The 23,859-nt window shown below is 41.4% G+C and overlaps 1 protein-coding gene across 2 annotated transcripts in view; it reads right to left on the reverse strand.

Annotated features, from left to right (window-relative positions):
- Positions 1-23,859, reverse strand: part of HBS1L (HBS1 like translational GTPase) — a 174,415-nt gene that overhangs the window by 115,187 nt on the left and 35,369 nt on the right. The window contains exon 5 of one of the 2 annotated variants that reach the window (XM_040350476.1): positions 9,270-11,115. The exons of the other annotated variant lie outside the window; for it this stretch is intronic. Coding sequence (XP_040206410.1) covers positions 9,791-11,115 — 1,325 coding nt within the window. The 3' untranslated portion in view covers positions 9,270-9,790. Of the gene's footprint in view, positions 1-9,269; positions 11,116-23,859 lie in introns of those variants that run through there. 2 annotated transcript variants of the gene reach the window in all.

Genomic DNA, 23,859 nt, shown 5'->3' on the forward strand with positions numbered 1-23,859 from the left:
CTGGTCCAAATGCAAAGTTATGCATTCAACTATGTGTGCATTAACAATAGAAAGCAACAAAAAGACCCAATCGGAACTTCACAAAGACAACATAAACAGGATTGGAAAATAATACTAAAACTGCTGCAAAGCATACAGATATTTATCTGTTGAGGTTTTGTCAAACCTTTAACCTGTAGCTACGTATAGGCTACTTTGTATGTTTATTCATGTTCACATGAAAGCTGGAGTGTCATAGACTTTCCAGAGTAGGTGGTAATGGTATAAAAAAAAGTGAACTGTTCACTGCTAACACAACAGAGAGAAGCCACATCCTTTAGAGAATACCTACAAAGCAAAAGTATATAATGTAAAAGTGCATATGTAGGGTAAGAAGAATGGTACCTTGAAAAATAAAAAAGCAAATGCCATAAATAAATATTGTCAAAGGACCATATCTACTGACAGGTAACAATCTGGGGCTCTCTTGCAATCTGTCATTCGTTAACTGTAGCGAGAAGAGAACCGCCTTCAGTTCAAGAATATTTATTCATAGTTAAACTACCTGAAGCTACCTTTGGATGTAAATTTAGAAGCCAAAATTTTTCTAGAGCAGGGGGCGGCAACCCATTGATCGCGGTCTACCTGTTAACCATGGGCAGGTTTCTGCGCTGCCGACCTCCGCCTTCTAGGTGGCAATCCTCTCTCCACCCATCCTCCTCCTCCGTGCATTCTATGTCCCAGTCTCTCTTCCTCCTTCCCACAGGCTCCTCCGCCGCTGGATACAGCGAACAACAGAGAGCAGGAGGCAGCACAGCTCAGGACGGAGGGCCAAAATAACTTTTTAATTTAAACAGCAGGTGATTGGGTGCTAGGACACAGGGTGGTCCTAAGCAACCAATCACCAGCTCGCCAATATGAAAGTCACTCTGCCAGATACTGCCCTCTGTCCAGAACTGTGCAGCCTCCTGATCTCGGCTGTGTACACAGGTAGGACACTGCTATGGGTGGGAAGGGGGGGCCAGAGGTTACTGCTATAGGGAAAAACGGGAGTGTGTGTGTGTGTAGGGGGGCTGATGTGAAGGGTCACAGGGCACGGTTATGGGCAGGGTCACTCCTATAGCAGTGTCCTTTGCCATCCTTTACATCACCCCCATGAACCCTGCATTCCGAGCGCTACGCACTCCTGAAGCCTGCATACCGAACACAACGCACTCCTGAAGCCTGCATACCGAACACAACGCACAGAGGATCCCTGCATCCTGAGAGCAACGCACCAAGGATTCCTGCATCCCAAGAGCAACGCACCAAGGATCCCTGCATCCTGAGAGCAACGCATCGAGGATCCCTGCATCCTGAGAGCAACGCATCAAGGATCCCTGCATCCTGAGAGCAACGCATCAAGGATCCCTGCATCCTGAGAGCAACGCATCGAGGATCCCTGCATCCTGAGAGCAACGCATCGAGGATCCCTGCATCCTAAACACAACACACTCCTAAACTGTTAATTCTGAGCGTAATGTATTCCTTTACCCTGCATTCTGAGCGCAGGAGATTCCTGATCCCTGCATTCTGAGCGTAATGCACTGGTGAACCCTGTATTCTCTGCATATTGCACTCTCCTGTAATACTTTATTTACATTTTTTTCAGAGTACAAATATTTTATTTAAAAAAAAAAAAAAAAAAGTTAGTTTTACCATCTTTTTTTTTTTGCCCTGTTTTTAGGCACTGCTGTTTGAACATGGTGCGGGAAACACACATGAACGTGCCTTTCTGGCACCATGTTTTGGTGTGAAGTGTCCCTAACAGGACACTGTGCCCCGGTGATCTTTGACTTTATCAGTGTTGTTCAAGTAGATCTTCATCTCTCGAAGGTTGCCTACCCCTTTTCTAGTAGACCCCAGGAGAAAAAATAACCTGGGTGCACCATCATGCAAATCTTGACATCAACTTTACTTCAGTGAGCCAAACATTAAAATTTTGTAGTTTATACTGGAAAATGTTGCAAATCTTTTTTCATTAATTTAGACTAAAATTTATTCTGCAACATCTCTTTGGTAAAAAGTGTGTTTGAAAGTTATATTGTCTACAAACAATGGTATGTATATTTGAAAATAGACCAATCCTGATGTATTGACTGCCTATCTTATTTCCTGATGTCCTAAAATGCTAGTACAGTACAAATACCACCCAAATGACCCCTTTTTAGAATGTAGATAGTCCAATGTATTTAGTATGATGAATGGTGAGGTTTTCTTAAGTTATAATTTTTTTGCCACAATTTTTTGGAAAATAAATTAAATACATTTTCCCACAGTTGTCATTTTAACAAGTTATCTCCCACACACAGCATAGCCACACTTAAAATTACACCCAAAAAAAGTCCCACACTACTCTTCTCCCCATGTACTGGTATCATTATGTGTATGTCTGAGGGACCCTCCCCACCTAGGCTGTCATCTACATGGTCCACTCAGGAGGGTCTCCACATTTCTGTATCTGTTACATTTTTGATGTTGCTACCTATCCAAATATGGTCTTATCAATTTGATGTTTTAAGCAAAATATTTGATCCCCTGCTGACTTTGTACATTTGCCTATTGACAAAAATGATCAGTCTATAATTTCAATGGTAAGTTTATTTTAACAGTGAGAGACAGAATAACAAAAAAAATCCAGAAAATTGCATTTAAAAAAAGTTATAAATCGATTTGCATTTTAATGAGTGAAATAAGTATTTGCCCCCTTTGCAAAACAGGACTTTGTACCTGGTGACAAAACCCTTGTTGGCAATTAGAGGTCAGATGTTTCTTGTAGTTGGCTACCAGGTTTGCACACATCTAAGGAGAGATTTTGTCCCACTCCTCTTTGCAGATCCTCTCCAAGTCAATAAGGTTTCGATGCCGACATATGGTAACTCGAACCTTCAGCTCCCTTCACATATGTTCCATGGGATTAAGGTCTGGAGACAGGCTAGGCAACTGCAGGACATTCGTGTGCTTCTTTAGCCACTCATTTGTTGCCTAGGCTGTGTGTTTTGGGTCATTGTCATGCTGGACTACCCATCCACAACCAATTTTCAATGCCCTGGCTATGGGAAGGAGGTTCTCACCCAATATTTGACCGTACATGGCCCGTCCATTGTCCCTTTAATGTGGTGAAGTTGTCCTGTCTCCTTAGCAGAAAAACACCTCCAAAGCATAATGCTTCTACCGCCATGTTTGACGGTGGGGATGGTGTTCTCCACCTCCAAACACAGTGAGTTAAGTTGATGCCAAAGAGCTCGATTTTGGTCTCATCTGACCACAACACTTTCACCTAGTTCTCATCCGAATCATTCAGATGTTCATTATCAAACTTCAGAAAGGCCTGTACATGTGCCTTCTTGAGCAGGGGGACCTTGCGGGTGCTGCAGGATTTCAGTGCTTCATGTGGTAGTGCGTTACCAATTGTTTTGACAAGATTCTCCTGTGTAGTTCTGGGCCGATACTTCACCGTTCTTATGATCATTGAAACTCCACGAGGTGAGTTGCGAATAATTGTCTTTTATACAAAGTAACAAGCTGAGATTAGGAGAACTCCCTTTAAGAGTGCGCTCCTAAGCTCAGCTTGGTACTTGTATAGAAGACACCTGGGAGCCAAAAATCAAAACCAATGTCCTGTAATGATTGATCTATACAAGTGGTCAGGAAATATAGTTTAGTGTAGCATCACTTATAGCAATCCCACGTCCTATAAGCCTAGCCTACTGGTAATTGGCTGCACCCAGGAATGCCATGTTCACTGGCTAGGAAGTACAGGAGGCTAAAGAAAAAAAATAACAAAATAATTGCTGTGGTTCCAGGAGTCCACCTGTCCACAGGGGATGTCTGGCGTCCCTCAGAAATACTTTCAGAACTGCAGATCAGTTAGTTTAGGCACAGGCAGAGACATGGTCAACAAACAGGCCAGGGCTAGTACGGGTGGCAGGCAGAGGCAACACTGAACTGCTGTAGCAGCAATCAGGAACACTTCTGCTGACTTGCGCTGGTCTGGTGACACTGGGCCTGGAGCGGCGACCATCAGACACGATTTCACTGGCGTGGGGACACAGACTAGTGTGGCTGTGATAAGAAACACGGTTACTGACATACACTGGTCTGGTGACACTGGTCAGAAAAACGATTGCTTGCTACACTGGTCTGGCAACACTGTGGCTGGTGTAGTGGTGGTCTGAGAACTGTGACTTGCTGCACTATTAGGGCTCATTAACACAAGAGGTTGTGGGCAGTAAACACTTGCAGTCACTTGGAGGGGAATTGATGGCAGTACGTAATAAAAAATTAAATAAAAAAGTATTTTTTTTGTTTATTTTTTTTATATACATACTGTCACCACAGGTTAGGATGAAGGAAAAAAGGTGGGACAGCCGCACTCCAAAAAAACTCCTCCTTTAATTAAAAATCACAAAATACATGCCACAGCAAAAAACAGCACAACAAAAGAAAAGCTGACGTTTCGCACTATGCCTTAGTGCTTCTTCATAGCTATGAGCTTCCTGCACCCTTGGCTCGGACCACAGGAATCAGATTACCTGGTTCTCTTTGAGCGGTTACCCACTCTCTCATACTGTCACCACAGTTGTGCAGTGTCACTATAGCGAGGAGGAGGTAATCGGGATGTGGTTGCTTATTACAGTGACGATTACTGTAAAACCAATAATTTTAACTGTCAAGAATAGCTTCCATTCATGGTTCATTGTTTACCATTGTGACTGGCCACCGCTATTGCATGGTACTGGTCAGCTGTGATTGGTCCTGTACCAGGTTATCGCTGTGATCCGTCACAGAAATCACAATAGTAAATAATGCTATCATGAATGGATGCCATTCATTACAGTCATTTACCAGTGGACATGTGATTGCACACAGAGATCACATGGTACCTAGAAATTTGATCTACTGTGCCACAGATCACGCCGTTGTGTGTACGGGTATGTCCTCCCAGAACAGCACCTGCCCGGTTTATATACATTGGCCAGGTGGGAAGCAGGTAATGGAATGGGTACTGTAACAGTTTTACCATAAGTACAAATACTCTGTGTGGGTGCCTTATCAACCCCCACTGCCAGAAGCCTGCAAGCCGCTGCGGTTGAGTGGTACTACTGCTTAGGGCAGTATGCGCCCAGGGACAAATGCCTGTAATGCGTTCTAAGCACTCATCCCTGGTATATCTCATTACACTGTCCACCCACAGCAGCTTTAGGCCTCTCAGCGTTTTGGAGGCTGCCAGCGGCAGGGCTACATGGTGCGCCTGTGCCGCACAAAAACACCAGCATCTCATGCAGAAGGGCTAAACAACCCAGTCTGCATGAGGTCTAAAGCGTTCATTATTCTGTGTGCACTTTATGAATACTACAGTTACCACAAACTGCACTGAAAGCAGCAACAGGAAGAAAAAAAATATATATATGAATCAAATAACTTTCATTGTATGTGAAATTTGAACTTTCTCTGCACCTTTTATTAAGTGTATATTTCGTTGGCAAACAATGATCACATTTATTTTAAAAATACATTCATTCATTAAAATAGATTTGCTCAAAGATTGCAAGAACAGTTTTGTTGTACTCATAATTTTAAAAACTGTATGCCAACGCAAAGAGTAGAAATACTGTTGAATAGAAATGCTGTGGCTCATGGACTGACCCTTTCAATGATTCAAAAGCATAGCTACCCTCAAGACAGTTCACAGTCAATGCATGCCATTATATACATCCATGCTTAAAACAAGACTTTAAAAACGAGCCTATAATTAACTTTACAAAGTTGCATCAATAAATTCCTGATACGTCATAATATTCAGCAATAGTGTACATATGGTAGAAAATGTACTAATAAAAAGCAGTAATTAAGCGTCAGTCATGTGGCTGTTCCAAGGCTTAAGTGCAATGTGGCAGAATATCACTAGTTTTCTAGAAAGCAATCCTCAGTCTACACACTCCTCCAGTACCCACTTGCCTGGCTGATATGCGAGAGATGTGTCTATAGTTTCAGGAATATAGTAAATGTTTGCTTTTGAATTTAATACGGCTTCAAAAAGACTTGTCGATGAACAAAAACACATGCTCTAATAAAAAAAAAAAAAAAATGGTTATGCTCACCTGTCCAACCAGCTGTTCCTCAAATATTCACTTTTTGGCAGACCTAAGCCACTGGCAGAGTTTTTAACATTCACTTCGGAGGCTTAGTCCCCCCTCTGTGCACTGTGGTTCCACCTGCAAGTTGCTACTTCCCTACTGTTCCCCATTGTGGCATAGCAGCCAGCAGTAAAAAACAATCACCTGACACATCTAAAGTTTGTTGGATGTTGAACATTCTACAACAGAGCAAATACTTGAAGAACACCCATTCTGGACAAGTAGAAGCAGTCTTCTTCTTTTTTTTTTTTTTTTTTTTTTAATAAACCAGCTAAAAAGTATTTTTAAGTAAAGAAGTGTTAGTTCTGAGTTAAGAGAAGTAATCACCTAGCTAAGATTACCAAATTACCTGCCCAAAATCAGATAAAATCACATGGGCAGTTGTGGTTATCTGAGGACCATAGTTGAGAAACGCTAGAAGCATTCAACCAAAATGTAGCCTTTCCGATGCAGCAAGGCATCCGTTTCCACCATTGGCCAACTTACCCATTTATGTTATAGGTTTTTTTTTTTTTCTTTAGCAGCCTCATCTAGATTATTCAAAGAACCATGGATAATGGGCAAATTAACCACTTAAGGACCGCCGCCTGTAGATATACGTCCACAGAATGGCACGGCTGGGCAGATGGACGTACCGGCACGTCCTGTACATCTACCCAGCCGTGGGGCGCGTGCCTGCGACCCGGTCTGAAGCTCCGGGACCGTGGGACCCGATCGCCGCTGGGGTCCCGCGATCTGTCCCCGGAGCTGAAGAACGGGGAGAGACGCGTGTAAACACGGCTTCCCCGTGCTTCAATGTGGCGGCTGCATCGATCGTGTCATCCCCTTTATAGGGAGACACAATCGATGACGTCACTCCTACAGCCACACCCCCCTACAGTTGTAAACACACACTAGGTGAAACATAACCCCTTCAGCGCCCCCTGTGGTTAACTCCCAAACTGCAACTGTCATTTCCACAATAAACAATGCATTTTAAATGCATTTTTTGCTGTGAAAATGACAATGGTCCCAAAAATTTGGCAAAATTGTGCGACGTGTCCGCCATAATGTCGCAGTCACGAAAAAAAAAAAATCGCTGATCGCCGCCATTAGTAGTAAAAAAAAAATGTATAAAAATGCAATAAAACTATCCCCTATTTTGTAAACGCTATAAATTTTGCGCAAACCAACCGATAAACGCTTATTGCGATATTTTTTACCAAAAATATGTAGAAGAATACGTATCGGCCTAAACTGAGGAAAACATTTTTTTATATATATTTTTGGGGGATATTTATTATAGCAAAAAGTAAAAAATAGATTTTTTATTTCAAAATTGTCACTCTATTTTTGTTTATAGCACAAAAAATAAAAACCGCAGAGGTGATCAAATACCACCAAAAGAAAGCTCTATTTGTGGGAAAAAAAGGACGCTAATTTTGTTTGGGAGTCACGTCGCACGACCGTGCAATTGTCAGTTAAAGCGACGCAGTCCCGAATCGCAAAAAGGGGCAATTGGTAAAATTGCGTAATTTTAGTCCCACATTATCCCTAATATTATATCACACCAAACAATCTTACAGTATTTTAAATGCAAGATTGCTGGTTTAGACAACCACTGCAAACCATCTTAAAACGGTAGTACAGTAAAAAAAAATAAGTAAAAATAAAGCATTTCGCCCTGCAAGGCAATATCATAATGTGCTAGTATGCATCACATACTACAGAATACACACAGAATAAAGAATACTTTAATAATCCCAAAGGGAAATTGTTACTAGCACACAAGTAAAAAAACTCACCTCTGCAGAGGCTTCCATCTGCACCCAGTCTTCCTTCCAGGTTCGCGGACTCCGGCCTTCTGACTGGCAGAGCCACGATGACGTCACTTCCGCGCATGCGAGTAGGAGTCTTGGCCACAGCACGCAGATCTGAAAGAACATCGCTGTTATGCCGCTCCTTCAGAGTGCATGTGCTGGTGCCATCCCCGGCTGCTGCTGGCTAGAATATCTCCATAACGGTGCACATTTAGGAGATATTTTACCAACAGGTAAGCTTTATAATAAGCTTATCTGTGGGCAAAAATAACACAGTTTACTAACACTTTAAGCCGAGATAGGAAACCCAGCAATGGAATCAACATAAAATAAACCTGAAAGGAGTATAAAATTAATTCTCAGATTACTATCCTACATCTTTCATGATGTTTATCAGTAAGAATATAGACAACGCTTTGGTACCCATATGTCAACATGCTCTTTTTTGGACATCAAAAATGAATCTGTTCTTTGAAACAGTAGCCCAAGTCAACAGTGTTCTGGTATCATGATGCTTGTTTCAAAGCATATCTGATTGTAAAGTAACTTAAAGTGGTATTAAAGATTTGGTTTTAAAAATGGCTCCCTCTGCTGTCAAAGAGGGAGTAACGGGAAGTTGAGGCTCTGGTGCACATTGCTGGATTGAGAGGGGGCTCAGGTGAGGGAGCAGCACACAGTAGGTTTTTACCTTCCTGCATACAATGCAGGAAGGTAAAGAAACCTTCAGCCTTTACAGCTACTTTAACACTAGACCTAATATGCTGCCCTGAGGTACATGTTATGCACCCTGTTTTGTGTAGGTCAAAATCAAACAAACATTCTACATAGCTGCATGCCCAGAAATCACACTTACAAAGCTGTAAATTAAAGCTAAACTCTAGGCAAATATGCAAAAACACAATTTAATATGGTTATATATTTATTTTTAAAAAGTCAGAGGTAGTTTAAATACAAATACTCAAATTTGGCAAGTATTATGCCTCATGTATTCCTTTGTACAGCAGTCATGTTGCTCCTTCACTGTCCAATAACAGACTGGGGGAAAAAGAAGTGACCTTGTTGCGTTTCTTAAATGCATAAGGTAAAAGTCAGCTTACCAAGCTGGACTGTGTAAATCTCAGATCTGGATAGATAGAAATAAAACCACTTTGGCACGTATCGTAGTACACAAATAGGTATATTTAACACTGTATTTTGCCGTTTGCCTGGAGTTCAGCTCTAACAGACATTACTAAATAGCCAAGTCTTTCAAAAGGAGAAAGTAATTATATTAAAAAAAGAACAAAAAAAACTATACTCTAAATCAAAACAATTCTAGGTGCACAAAAAACTATTTTAACATGTCAAGCAACTGCTATTAAAAAAAGGTACATATGGGAAGCAAACGCTCTGTTAAAATGCTATTACCTATTAATAATGTGCTTTTGTATTAAAATAATTTTATTTCAAATACGACAATTCAGTAAAAAGTAACTTTCAATACTGAAATTCACAAAATTATTCATCAGTAAAACTGCTGGTTTAAAATGAGTTGAGCTGTTTTTATGAAGAAAGTCTCAGGACACATTATGGTTGTGTAGCAGAGTTCAGTGAGCACATCCAAAATACCAGCAAGCATCATCTATTGATCCGGCAAACCAATACATTAGTATCTAAAAGTAGCACTTAAAAATCCCTGCTGAAAATTATGAAATACAAAAATAAAAATACTTTCTAAAATATAAGAAGACGTATGCCTCCTTTTAGGAAAACTGTACATAAAATCACTGTAAAATTGATAGCAACAGTGAAAAGAAAAAGTAGGAAAATCGTTTTTGAAAGACATTGCTTGCTTTATCTTGCAAAGGCCTTTTTTTGGCTCTCTTTCACAATGTCATCAGGGGAAGGTGTTTGAAAATCAAAAGGGATCAGTGCTGGGTTATCCAGGTTACCAATTACATCTGATGAATTATGCTCATGGTCCTGATGAAGCATTAAGACAGTGTTCATGCATGGTTTTGGAATGTATCTATAACATAAACTTAAAGCAAACGCAGAAGGTCTGGCTTTTAAAGTCTTTACGCAATGGGTATGTTTTTTAAGATTCTTTGAATATTTTGGAGGGTAAGAATTTCTGTAACTAGAATGTTTTGATTCTAAAGGTACTGAAGTTGCTGACTGCATGTTAAGACTAGGAGGATAAGTGTCAACAGGTTTACTAATGAGAGAGCGGAGATCAATATTTGAATCAGTTTCAGTAAAAGGCATAGGAAATGTATTAAAGTCATCAAAAACAGGCTTGTCAACTTCAGAAATGAGATCAGACAGGGAAATCTGTGGATCCTTAACAGCAGTCGGCTGAGTACCAGCCAGCGATGACAAGGATGCTGTCAATGATGGGACATCACTTAATGTAGCGCATAGTTCTGACAACTGAGAAAATGCTACAATAGAGTCAGCCTGCAATTCTACATCTGGATTCCTCTGTGGAGTTTCAATACAAAGGTCTTGAAGGACATTCCTATCCTTATGCTCCAGGATCAGATCTGCCAGGGATGGACTTCCAAATTTGGGAACAGACAAATTTTCTCCATCAGAAGACATACTATCCTCAGAAGGTAAAAATGAACTCAGACTGCCAAATAAATGAATCTGTTCATTTAAGACATGATTTTCTGGTGCAGAGTGTTTAGGAAAAGAAGATGCTTGGAAACTGTTTAAGGCACCCAAATATTCATGGTTTGCAAAATCTATATAGTCTGATCCCTTTACAGATCTACTTTTTAATTGGTCTAATTGCAATTCCTTTAAATTTGGAATCCCAGCTGTATGTTTAGAGTGTTTGGCTATTTCAAGAGCTTTAGTTGCCGACAGACCGGAATCCTCTGACATTTTTGAATATGAAAGTAATTCAGTAAGACTCTTCTCAGGAAAAGCAGGTTTTGAACTACTATGGTTTGAACGTGAACTTTCATTTATTAGGTCAGATAAAGACAGACAAGAAGCAAAGTCAGAAATTAGACTTTCCTTCCCATTGTCAGTCTGGTCAAGAATATCTTCTAATGTTTTTTCCACTGTGGCAAAATTGTTTGACTTATCAGTATACTGTGAACTGCGCGGAGCAGGACAACAAAAAACGCGGTCATTAGATAGGTTGTATTTAGAAGAATATATGGCTTCTTACCTTGCAATGGCCAATATTTTTCATGATAAAAGGATTAAAACAAAAAGGGTCCAAGCCACAAGTTGAGCAGCACAAAGAAGAGAAGGGAAAAAGAACACAAAAGGCATTTATTTGCCAAATATCAAAACAAAACTTGTGGCACATTTCTTTAAAACTAGCTTTCAAAGTTTAAGTAACACAACCTTTCAAATGATAAAGGTAACCCATCAATGCATATTTTTTTTAGCATCCATACATAACACACATACATACACATATATATATATATATATACATATATATATATATATATATATATATATATATATATATATATATATATATATATATATATATATATATATATATATATATATATATATATATATATATATATATATATATATATATATAAAGTTTTGAATAGAGTACACAAGGGTTAAACTTTTATCAAGTTAATTTGGTCTATTTTTTTCCCCCACTGGGGATATTTTCCTTAATTTCCTGCCCTGGAGAAAAAAAAAACCACAGGAAATCAGAGGAAATCTCACCAAAGTGGGCTAATACCCATATTAAGCTGGCCATACGCTAGTACATGGGTGCTCAACCTGTGGCTCTCCAGCTGTTGCAAAACTACAATTCCCATAATGCCTCAGCCTTTGGGAGACATGCTTGTACCTGTCAGCGGCTTGCAATGCCTCATGGGAATTGTAGTTCCGCAACAGCTGGAGAGCCACAGGTTGAGCACCCATGCCGGCTAGTAGATTTCTTGAAATAAACAGGAAAAAGCACCTAACAAAACATAAATTGAATTATCAAGGTGATACAGCTACCCCTGTAAGTGTCTGACAACACCCAAAACAGTGAATTTATGAAAAAGGTAGAGCGAAGACCATTATATTATTGTCCAGACAATGTCAACAACAAAAACATCAACTCATCAAAACTCTATATCTAGCTATACATAAACATCTTAATAAACAAATAAAAATACAAAATGTCCATAAACATGGGTGAATAAATTACATTCCAACACCGTAAGGATGATGAAATACTTGCGTCTTCTTTCTGTATCGATATGTGCTCCACCTCGTCAAGTATAAATGCAAACTTAACAAAAGTGACCTAACATGACCCAATCAGCATGCATCGCAATAGTTCCTCCAGAGATGTGGTAAAGGAACCTCAACACCTTCCAGCAATACTCGGACTTCAGGAACCTCTCGCTGTTATAAATTGTGACAGATGTCATAAAAATGCCAAGGTCTTCTAGTGTAGTAATTATTACTAAATCATCCAACAAGTAAAATATATTGCAATGCACTTACATAATATGGTGCCAAAAAGCATACATGTAAACAGCCTTACACAAAGGGAGCGCACCACGGCTCCTAATTACGGAGTCGCCGTGTGTTCCACAGACCGGAGTTTTACCGCCAACCCAAAGTGACAACCTGAATGGACCTGGAACCGCTGACAGTGGTCCCGCCTCAATGCTTCCTGAGAATGATACAGTGTGAAGGGCGTTGAGGCAGAACCACCGTCGTTTGTTCCAGATCTGTTTGTGACGTCACTTCCAGTTGGCAGCAATTCCAGTCACCTTCTGTGATACACACGCTGTTAACATTGCTGTTTTGGAACCATATTAGGCGAGTGCATTGCTAAATATTTTATTTGTTGGACAATTTATAAAAAATTACTAAAACTATAAGACATATATCTTTTTATTTGTTTAATAAGATGTTTATGTATAGCTGCATATAGATTTTTGATGAGTTGATTTTTTTTTTTTTTTTTACATGGTCTGGTCAATAATACAATTGTGAAGCATTCTACCTTCATTAATTGACTTGTAGACTTCTTTACAAACCTTCAAATGAAAATTTTGATTAGTGCATTTAATGACTTAAAAAATGGCATTCGAAAATATTTCAAAATGTAGTCTTCTGTTAACATTTGATTTCGTTAGGTTGAATTTCTCCAACTAAATCACATTCACGGTTAAAAATCAATCAGTTCGAGAAAAAAATTCTTCATCCTGCTAATTTTAAATTTTCTCATCACTGTGGTCAAACACAAATGTTGATTCGGACAAAACTAAATTATACTAGTGTGTGGCCTACTTTAGACCGTTGTTACCAGAAAAATTGCCCCATTGGCTGATTTCCCCCTACTTTTTCCTTTGGTGACCACTCTAAAATTTCGGATTTTTCTCACTTTATCAGTCTCAGTAACCATAGTCCCCAGGGCAAATCTCCCAGTAGGGATGCAAAATAAAAATTAATAAAAAAGAAAGAATATAACCCCTCCCCCAGTTTAAAAATGTCTTTACATACATGCTAACCCTTCGAAAGTGAACCATATATTTATTTTAACTGCCCTAAACGGCAAGCACATAGATGGCACAAATACTAGCTCAAGAACCCAACAGCCTAGGGAGCACTGTTTTTATGTTTATGCAATGTAAATGACAATGAAATCATTACTAGCAGCACGCTACTTCATTAACATCATTATATTCTGCCCAAGAAAAAAAATAAGGAAAATGATCAATGGTTTTTAAAAAAATTTACTAATAAAATGTCTGAAAAGTGTGGCGTGTATTTGTATTCAGCCCCCTTTACTCTGACACCCCTAAATAAAATCTAGTGGAATCAATTGTCTCAGAAGTCACCTAATTAGAGTCCATCTGTGTGTTATTTAATCTCAGTATAAAACACAGCTGTTCTGTGAAGCCCTCAGGAGGTTTGTTAGAGAACCTTAGTGAACAAACCGCATCATGAAGGCCAAGGAACACATCAGACAGGTCAGGGATAAAGTTGTGAAGAGGTTTAAAGCAGGGTTAGGTTTAAAAAAATATCCCAAGCTTTGAACATCTCATGGAGCACTGCTCAATCCATCATCCAAAAATGGAAAGAGTATGGCACTGCAAACCTATCAAGACATGGCTGTCCACCTAAACTGACAGGCTGGGCAAGGAGAGCATTAATCAGAAGCAGCCAAGAGATTCATGGTAATTCTGGAGAAGCTGCAAAGATCCACAGTTCAGGTGGGAGAATCTGTCCACAGGACATCTATTAGTTGTGCACTCCACAAATCTGGCCTTTATGGAAGAGTGGCAAGAAGAAAGCCATTGCTGAAAGAAAGCCATAAGAAGTCCCATTTGCAGTTTGCTAGAAGTCACGTAGGGGACACAGCAAACAGGTGGAAGAAAGTGCTCTGATCAGATGAGACCAAAATTTTACTTTTTAGCCTAAAAGCAAAATGCTGTGTGTGGTGGAAATCTAACACTGCACATCACCCTGAACACACTATCCCCACCATAAAACAGGGGATGCTTTGCTTCAGCAGGGAAAGGGAAGTTGGACAGAGTTGATGAGAAGATGAATGGAGCCAAATACAGGTCAATCTTAGAAGAAAACCTGTTAGAGTCTGCAAAACACTTGAAACTGGGGCGGAGGTTCACCTTCCAGCAGGACAACGACCCTAAACATCCAACCAGAGCTACAATGGAATGGTTTAGAGTAAAGCATATTTATGTGTTAGAATGTCCCATTCAAAATCCAGACTTAAATCCAATCGAGAATTTGTGCCAAGACTTGATAATTGCTCTTCAAAGACACTTGCCACCCAATATGACAGAGCTTGAGCTATTTTGCAAAGATTAGGCAAAAATGTCACTCTCTAGATGTGCAAAGCTGGTAGAGACATACCCAAAAAGATTTGCAGCTCTAATTGCAGCAAAAGGTGGTTCTACAAAGTATTGACTCCGGGGGGCTGAATACAAATGCACACCACACTTTTCAGATATTTATTTGTAAAAAATTTAAAATAATTTTCCTTCCACTTCACAATTATGTGCCACTTTGTGTTGCTCCATCACATAAAATCCCAATAAAATACATTAAACGTTTTTGGTTGTAACATGACAAAATGTGGAGAATTTCAAGGAGTATGAATACTTTTTCAAGGCACTGTAAATGTGTGCCCATCACACCAGCACATAAAATTTAAGGCACCTCAATTTTGGTACAACACCTTTTAAATCTAATATCTGCATTAAGGCTAGTCTTGGTCCATCATTTAAGTATAGCCCAATAGATCGATAGTTTGCGTAATAGAATAATTGACGGTTAAGTTTGTTTGGCCCTTTTGCGTTATGTGCCACTTTTTGACACATTAAAATTAGCATTTCTTTATCGTACATCACGGGACACAGAGCTGCTTAGTAATAACTATGTGGGTTATATATCCTACCTTCAGGTGCTGGACACTGGTGTAATCAACCAAACAGGAAGTCCCCTCCCTATATAACCCCTCCCATACTGGGAGTACCTCAGTTTTTTCATCAGTGTCTAAGGTGTTGGTCACGAATGAACATGTGCTCTGAGGAGCTCCACTGGAGGGATCCATGCTGGATTTAAGAAGCCTCCATAAAATCCGGATCCGTCCAAGGTGCTTCATAGCCAAAGTGGACGGTACCCGGGCCTCGGTACGAAGAACGAGGTTTTGCCTATAATGCTTCTCTCTGAGAGCTGGACCCTGGGTTCCAGAACATTGGTCGATACCAAAGACCAAATGTTTTTCTGTTGCCAGGGTGCTATATAGGTCCAGGGGAGAGGTGACCTGCTATGGACCCCAGTCCCTGAAGGTCTGAGACGAAGCCCACGGTGAGGGGTGAAGGCTGGGCCTCTTGCTTTGCAACACCCTGCAGCGTGGACAGGTAAGTGGAGGGTCTGCGGGACTTGGTCCGTCAGCAGGTTCTCCATTAAGGGGACTATGGGTAAGCCTATATTATGCTGCTATGCATGGGCATATCCACCACTATGTCTGTTGAGACAGGATGGTTTGTTTTGTAACCCATACTTTTCCCCTGCCTGGCTCTAGTGGTCTGTTGGGCTAACAGGTACAAGGTGCATTATGGAGGTGAAGCAGTAAAGCTTACTGGCCTGAGGACTTTGGTCGGCCTGGGTGTTCCTCGTGTCCCCCCTGCAGCGTGGTCTCCATCCCTGGCTGCAGCTCCCCCTCAGCAGCCCGCCGCGGACGCGCGGTCACGCGCGCACATACACGTGTGTTATATAGGCGTGGATCGGCGGGGCGGAGCCAGGCAGCGTGCGGCGTCTCTTCAACAATAGAGGCACAACGGCGGTGGTGGAGGAGACACAGAGCGCGCGGTTCCAGAGGCTGTCAGCGCCTTTGACTCCTTAGGAGTTTTCAGGTTTGGTGGACCCAGGTACCCTAAATGTACCTGTTCAGGGGCTGAGAGCCCAAGTCTGGACACATTATTTGGAGTACCTGCCTTTAGCCTCCTCCCCCAAAAACAGGTCTCACTAGTTCCAGTTTTCTGGTGGAAGCTTCAGCCCATAGGCAGCTCCACAAGTATTCCGAAGTAGTTGTTTTCACTACATAAGGGAAGACTTTATTGTGGCCTAAGATTCCTGTCGATCTGTATTGAATACAGAGGAAGTACCTCGGGGTTCAGGGGTAGGAAGGGGTATCACCACCTGAATCTGGTGGTTCTTTATCATACTTGCATGATACTATCCTCCCCTGTAGAGACTTAAGACGGCTCACAGAATGAGCTATCAGCCCTGTCAGGCGTGAGCCTCCCCCAACATTGCAGCACTCTGCATATGTTTTGTTGCAGCATTTATGGGTCTATAAGAGGTTAACTGCTATATTCACAGCATCCTCACAAGCAGAAGACAGGGTGTGTCCCTTTCCCTGCTCTAATTCCTCAAACCAGGGGATTGGAAGACCTGAGGATGAAGGTTCACTGTCAGAGAACAGATAACAGGTGTCAGCCTAAATGAGGAGAAAACTATCAGAAGCCACAAGCTCTGGTTGCAGCTGCAGTCTTTTCAGAGATTCAAGTTGCATATAACTTCCCTCAGCCTAGAGAGCCTCTGTCTCTATAAAGTCCTCATCCGGGTGTTGGCTTCAGGCTAACCGAATGCACAACTGGGGGGTGCACAGTTGCTGCTGTGCACATGGCTAACGTTGCAGGTTGCGGAGTCGCACATCTGCAGAGCATAACTGCCTCTTTACCAGTCCGCATTTTTGCATGAAATACATGAGTTTGAAATGTTCAAAATGCATGTGGGGTAAAGACAGGTAACAAAGCATGTTTTATTGTTGATTACATAAATATACATGTTTTTTTGTTTGTATGATTTTACATGGTCACATAAGGGCGTTTAATCACAGCAAAGTGCCTAAAATCGCATAAAATGCTTAAAGTGCATAAAGATGCAGGATCTCACATGGTTACCTGATAACACGAGTCCTCGATTATCCAAGGATGTTTGGTCACCCAGAGAGGCTTGTTTCCACAGGAATGCCTAAAATCGCATAAAGATGCTGGAGTGCATAAGGATGCGGAATCACACATGGTTACTTGATAACACGAGTCCTTGATTTCCCAAGGATATTTGGTCACCCAGAGAGGCTTGTTTCCACAGAAATGCCTAAAATAGCATAAAGATGCTGGAGTGCATAAGGATGCCGAATCACACATGGTTACTTGATAACCCGAGTCCTTGATTTCCCAAGGATATTTGGTCACCCAGAGAGGCTTGTTTCCACAGGAATGCCAAAAAATCGCATAAAGATGCTGGAGTGCATAAGGATGCGGAATCACACATGGTTACCTGATAATTCAAGTCCTTGATTACCCAAGGATATTTGGTCACACAGAGAGGCTTGTTTCTACAGAAATGCCTAAAATCGCATAAAAATGCTGGAGTGCATAAAGATGCGGGATCACACATGGTTATCTGATCGCCCGAGTCCTGGATTACTCAGGCAGGTTTGGTCACACAGAGAGCCGCAGAAATGCTAAAAATCGCATTAAAATGCTTAATTGCATAAAAATGCTGGATCGTACAGGGGTGCTCGATCATACAAGAATTCTTGGTCACACAAGGGTACTTGTCCGCACAGGAGTGCTTAAGATGCATAGATGTTGGATCGCATGAAAATTGCTGAATCGCATAAGGATGCATGTTTGCCTAAATTTTGCGTTATGAGGCATGATAATTAGGTTTCCTTAATTATACAGGATTCCTTGGCCTTACATAGGAATTTGGGTCTGCAGGGGTGCATGTTGTGCAATGCTGCATAACACGTTCATAGCGCATACTTGGTTGCAAGATGCTTATTCATAGCTCACATGCTATATGTATACGTGTATGCAGCACGCCCCCTTTTATGTTTTTTGCCGAAAACATATTTGCATGATTCATATTTCCATGTACACACGCTGCCATAGAGGCATGTGGCCTTTGAAAGCTGGCCACATGCACATATGAGGAGCCATTTGCAGGTGTGTTTATTTACGAGGGGCTAGGGCCCGCCTATACCTAAGGGCCCAGGGTATAGCAGTAATGGCATACCGAGGCAAGCTCCTGCTGACAGATCAGTCAGTAGCATGGCTGGGCCTTGGGGAGTCCAGCATGGTTAAATATCTGGAACTCCTGGTTTAGGATCCCAGTCTAGTGGGAATATGCTGGCTTCATTCAGAGACAGTTCCCTATGCTCAGTTTTAATCAAGGCTGATAGACATTTTGCGGTCGGCCTGGAACAAGTGGATCCTAACCTAGCATTATCCTAGGAGTCTGGTCCCAGGGATATGCTGGAATTTCAGTTGAGGGAGTTTTGACTGAATGATTGACAGAAGGGAAGATCCTTCATACCCTTTACCTGGGAGCAGGTTGCGAGGGCTGGCCTCTAAGGATAGAATCCAGGCCTGGAAGAGACCACGGCACAGGGAAGGTGGTCATGCTCCAATGGAGCTTTATCTGTCAGCCTTCTAGAGCTGCGGATGGAGCATCTGGCTTAAGGGCCTGAATGTTTAAAGGGTTGCTCTGTCTGAATACAATCTGACAGTGCCTCTCTGGTGGTTTTTCTTTATTTACCAGGGAGGAGCTTGGGCCTGGCCTATTGTCAATCGTCAATTCATGGAATACTAGATTGGCAGGCGATTCGCTTGAGCCGTCTACGATTATGTCCGGGGGATTAACCTCTACACCCCAACTTGTTTCTGACCAAATGTCACAGAAACGGTACCCTGTTCTTAGGGGGTATTGACGTCCAGGTTCAGCAAGAAATTGAACAACTTTGTGGCAAGGACAAAGGATCCACCAACATGCGGAACAGATGTGTTGGTGATCCTGGGAGACCAGTCATCGCTGGTTAGGTGTTTTCTCCCCCCAAGGCCTCAACTTTCGTGGCGTCCATGCTACACCAGAAGAACGGAAGCTGACCTAACTGCTCCGGCATAGCCCATGCGACCTGACTGTGAAGGCACAGCAGAAGTGATCGTATAGGAACCAGGGTTCCTTACGGCTTGTCCAGGCCTGCTTCGCAGGGTTACATCCTGTCTTGCATACAGGGGTATTAATTGTCTGGCTGTTATAGCCCGCATTCTGGAGGATCTGGGTTTTCAGAATCAGCGGCAATTACCTTGATACATACAGGAAAGCTGGCCTCCAGGACCAGATATCCTAGGATCTGGAAGGCCCATGTTCCTGGTGTGAAACCAAGGGGTGGCATCCTTGGTAGTATGTCTCAAGTAAGAGTCTTGCCTTCCTACATTGGTAAGGAGATGGAGCTAGCCTTAAGTTCCATCAATGATCCAATCTCTGCCTTGTCAATATTTTCTAGGGTCGCTTGTGTCACACTCTTGATCCGGGCCATTATACAAGGGGTGACGGGTATAAGTCCGCCAGTTAGGTCACCCTTAGGCTCGAAAGATTGGATCTAGGTGTGTCAGCTTACAGGGTCGGCACCTTGGGCTGATGCGCCATACTCCCTTCATTCTTCTAAAGAAGGAATTGGTGTTCTTTGTTTGCAGTTGCATCTGCAAGAAAGTATTGGCAACTATCTTTGTATAGAGCCATACTTAATTATTTGCACAAGAAGGGTGTTGTTAAATTCTCACCCAACCTTAGTTACTAGAAGGATCTAGTGTTCTTTTGAATCCAAGATATTTTTGCCTTCCTTTTTCAAAACCTTGGTCCGCGGAAGGAAGGTTATTGCTTTTTCTCTCAATAGAGATGAGAGCAGTTAACAATCTATCTGAAGGTTTTCAGATATAGAAAGCTGGCGTTTTATGGTGCTACCAGAAGACCCTAGATATGGGCAGGCAGTATTCAGATCAGCTATTAAGATGGTCTCTCTCTCTCTCTCCCTCTCGTAAGAAGGGTCAAGCCCTAGCTGAAGCAGCTACTCGGATACGGAAAGCTGAGAGGTTTGCACTGCCAGAAGGCCCCAGGAAAGGGCAGGCAACGTCTAATTCAACTATTTTCAATGTTGATTCATCAGGTTATTATTCAGGCTTGTGGTTTATAGAGTGGGATTCCCCCTGGCTTTTTTCAGGGGCTCCCTACCAAGATAGTAATCGCTTGGCGCGATGCATTACCAAGCCTTTATAACTCAGATTTGCAGGGCCGCAACTTGGTCGTCTGTGCTTACGTTCATTAATTCCTATCGGGTGAACATAAGACAGCAGGAGGACGCAGCTTTTTGGCGCAGTATGCTGCAGGCAGCATTATAAGTCCTCTCATGGCGGTCTGCATTGTTAGTGTCTCCCTCCCCTCAGTAGGCATTGCTATGGGACATCCCACATAGTTATTACTAAGCAGCTCTGTGTCCCGTGATGTACGATAAAGAAAATAGGATTTTTATATACAGCTTACCTGTAAAAATCCTTTTCTTGGAGTACATCACGGGACACAGAGCTCCTGCCCCTCTTGTTTGGGGATATTGGGACACTTATTGCTTTGCTACAAAAACTGAGGTACTCCCAGTATGGGAGGGGTTATATAGGGAGGGGACTTCCTGTTTGGTTGATTACACCAGTTTCCAGCACCTGAAGCCTGAAGGTAGGATATATAACCCACATAGTTATTACTAAGCAGCTCTGTGTCCCGTGATGTACTCCAAGAAAAGGATTTTACAGGTAAGCTGTATATAAAAATCCTATTTTTAGGTCTAAAACCCCTAAAACAAGATATAGTTTCTAAAAGCAGAGACCCTGTAGAATAGAATTGTTACAGTTGCACTGTGTTATGGCACACGATAATCGTGCTACTTTATATAAAAACTATATTTTCAAATATATGCCCTTAACCAGATGCCGACCACGCTATAGACAAAATACGTCTACAGCGCGGTCGAGTTATTAAGGGAGGACGTCCCTGGGGCGCACTCCCGGAATCATCCATGACCGCCGTGTCTAGAAGATCCGGCGCATCACGGATCGCGGTAAATTGCCGATGATAGCGGCCGTTTACCACGTTATCGCTCCGTCAAATGACGGAGCGATCACTTGTAAACAAACCGGCGCTATCACTCCTCCCCTTTCTGTACAGTGTGAGAGGAAAGGGGGAGGGATTGGATGGCAGCAGCAGTGGGCTGGATCTGTGACAATTGCAGTCACAGATCCAGCCATCCATCCCTCCATGCTCAGCCATCCCTGTGCAATACCCCACAATACGTCCCCCCCCCCCTCCCGCCACCCTCCGGTGCTTCTTCCGACTCACCGCTACGGTCAAAGCCAGGATCATTTTTTTTTATTATTATTTCAGGCTTCCCAGCCCAGAGGTGAGATGTGGGGTCTTATTGACCCCACATCTCACTGTAAAGTGGACCTGTCATGCTATATTCCTATTACAAGGGATGTCTACATTCCTTATAATAGGAATAAAAGTGATCAAAAAAAAATGTATTTTTGGGGGGAAAAAAAGTGTCAAACTAAAAGAAAGAGTAAAATGAACAATAAATTTTTTTTTTTTTTTTTTTTTTTTTTTTTTTTAAGCGCCCCTGTCCCAGTGTGTTTGCATGCAGAAGAAAACGCATACGTAATTCCCGTCGACATATGAAAACGGTGTTCAAGCTACACATGTGAGGTATCGCTGCGAACGTTAGAGCGAGAGCAATAATTTTGTCCCTACACCTCCTCTGTAACTCAAAACATGTAAGCAGTAAAAATATTTATTAAGTAGCGAAGTTTGTCGCCATTCCACAAGCGTGTGAAATTTTGAAGGGTGACATGTTGGGTATCTATTTACTCAGCGCAACTTCTTTTTTTCATATTATGTAAAAACATTGAGCTAACTTTACTGTTTTTTTTTGTTTTGTTTTTTAAGCACAAAACAGTTTTCATTTTAAAAAACACGTTCGAAAAATTGCTGCGCAAATACTGTGCGAGATAAAAAGTTTTAATGACCGCCATTGTATTCTCTAGGGTCTTTGCTAAAAAAGCATATATAATGTTTTGGGGTTCTATGTAATTTTCTAGCAAATAAATGATGATTTTTACATGTAGGAGAGAAATGTCAGAATTGGCCTGGGTTCTCCAGAACGCCTGAAGGTGCGCCCTTGCATGTTGGGCCTCTGTATGTGGCCACGCTGTGTAAGTCTCACACTTGTGGTATCGCCATACTCGGGAGTAACAGCAAACTGTGTTTTGGGGTGTAATTTGTGGTATGCATATGCTGTGTGTGAGAAATAACCTGCTAATATGACAATTTTGTGGAAAAAAAATCTTAATTTTGCAAAGAATTGTGGGGAAAAAATTACAACTTCAAAAAACTCACCATGCCTCTTTCTAAATACCTTGGAATGTCTTATTTCCAAAAAGGGGTCATTTGGGGGGTATTTGTACTTTTCTGGCATGTTAGGGTCTCAAACAAATTAGATAGGCTGCCAGTACTTTAGAAACAATTTTCAGATATTGGCACCATAGCTTGTGGAAGCTATAAAACTTTCACAAAGACCAAAAAATATCCACCAATTTGTACTTATTTTTACCAAAGATATGTAGCAGTATAAAATTTGGCCAAAATTTACTAATTTTTTTTTTTAACAGACTTTTCAGTTTTTTCTTTTATAGCGCAAAAAATAAAAAACCCAACGGTGATTAAATACCACCAAAAGAAAGCTCCATTTGTGTGAGAAAAAAAAAGGACAACTGTCATTCAAAATGTGAGAGCACCGAAAGCTGAAAATGTATCTGGTTAGGAAGGGGGTTTAAGTGCCAAGTGGTCGAATTCATTTTAGCCACACAAAAAAAAAAAAAACACACCTGCTTTACTCCCTTGCTCACAGCTCAACAGCACATTTTACTGTCCCCCAATCGCAAGTCGTAGACAAGCCCGAATACCTAATTTTTTGGTTCAATCTAACCAATGAAGCTATGTCATATAAATACAGTAGGTAACAAATGTGTTGAGCCTCAAAAATGTAGTTCAACAGTGAATGATGGCCCTAGGATTATTGCTCTCAATTTATTGAGCATGAGCATGGCAACAGTATTATGTGGCACAATCATATTTTTCATACATGTGCACATCCAATGTTTTTGATCGTATGTTTGTGTACTTGGGGGCAGGTGGGCATTTACAAATTAATGGTATTAATTTTCCAATTCATTTTATTAAGATTTAAAAAAGTTTAAAAACATTAGATTTATTTTTACTTACTTATTTTTATTGTTATCAAAACTGAGCCTATAAGTCTATGTAATAGCACAGTGTCTACAAAGTTACTTTTACAAATGTGCTAGTATTCAAGGAGTTAAAACAAGTGCTTGATTGAGTACAAATAGATCCCTGATAAAGAGGATTCGTCACCTGTTCATGTTTCCACACAGGAGGCTTAAAGTGATTGTTATTTTTAAAGCAAAACACGAATTTACAAACATGTTATACTTACCTGCCCTATTGCAGTAGATTTGCACAGACCCGCCCCGGATCCT

The sequence above is a fragment of the Rana temporaria genome, chromosome 4, assembly GCF_905171775.1.
Source record: "Rana temporaria chromosome 4, aRanTem1.1, whole genome shotgun sequence".
Taxonomy (NCBI): Eukaryota; Metazoa; Chordata; class Amphibia; order Anura; family Ranidae; genus Rana; species Rana temporaria.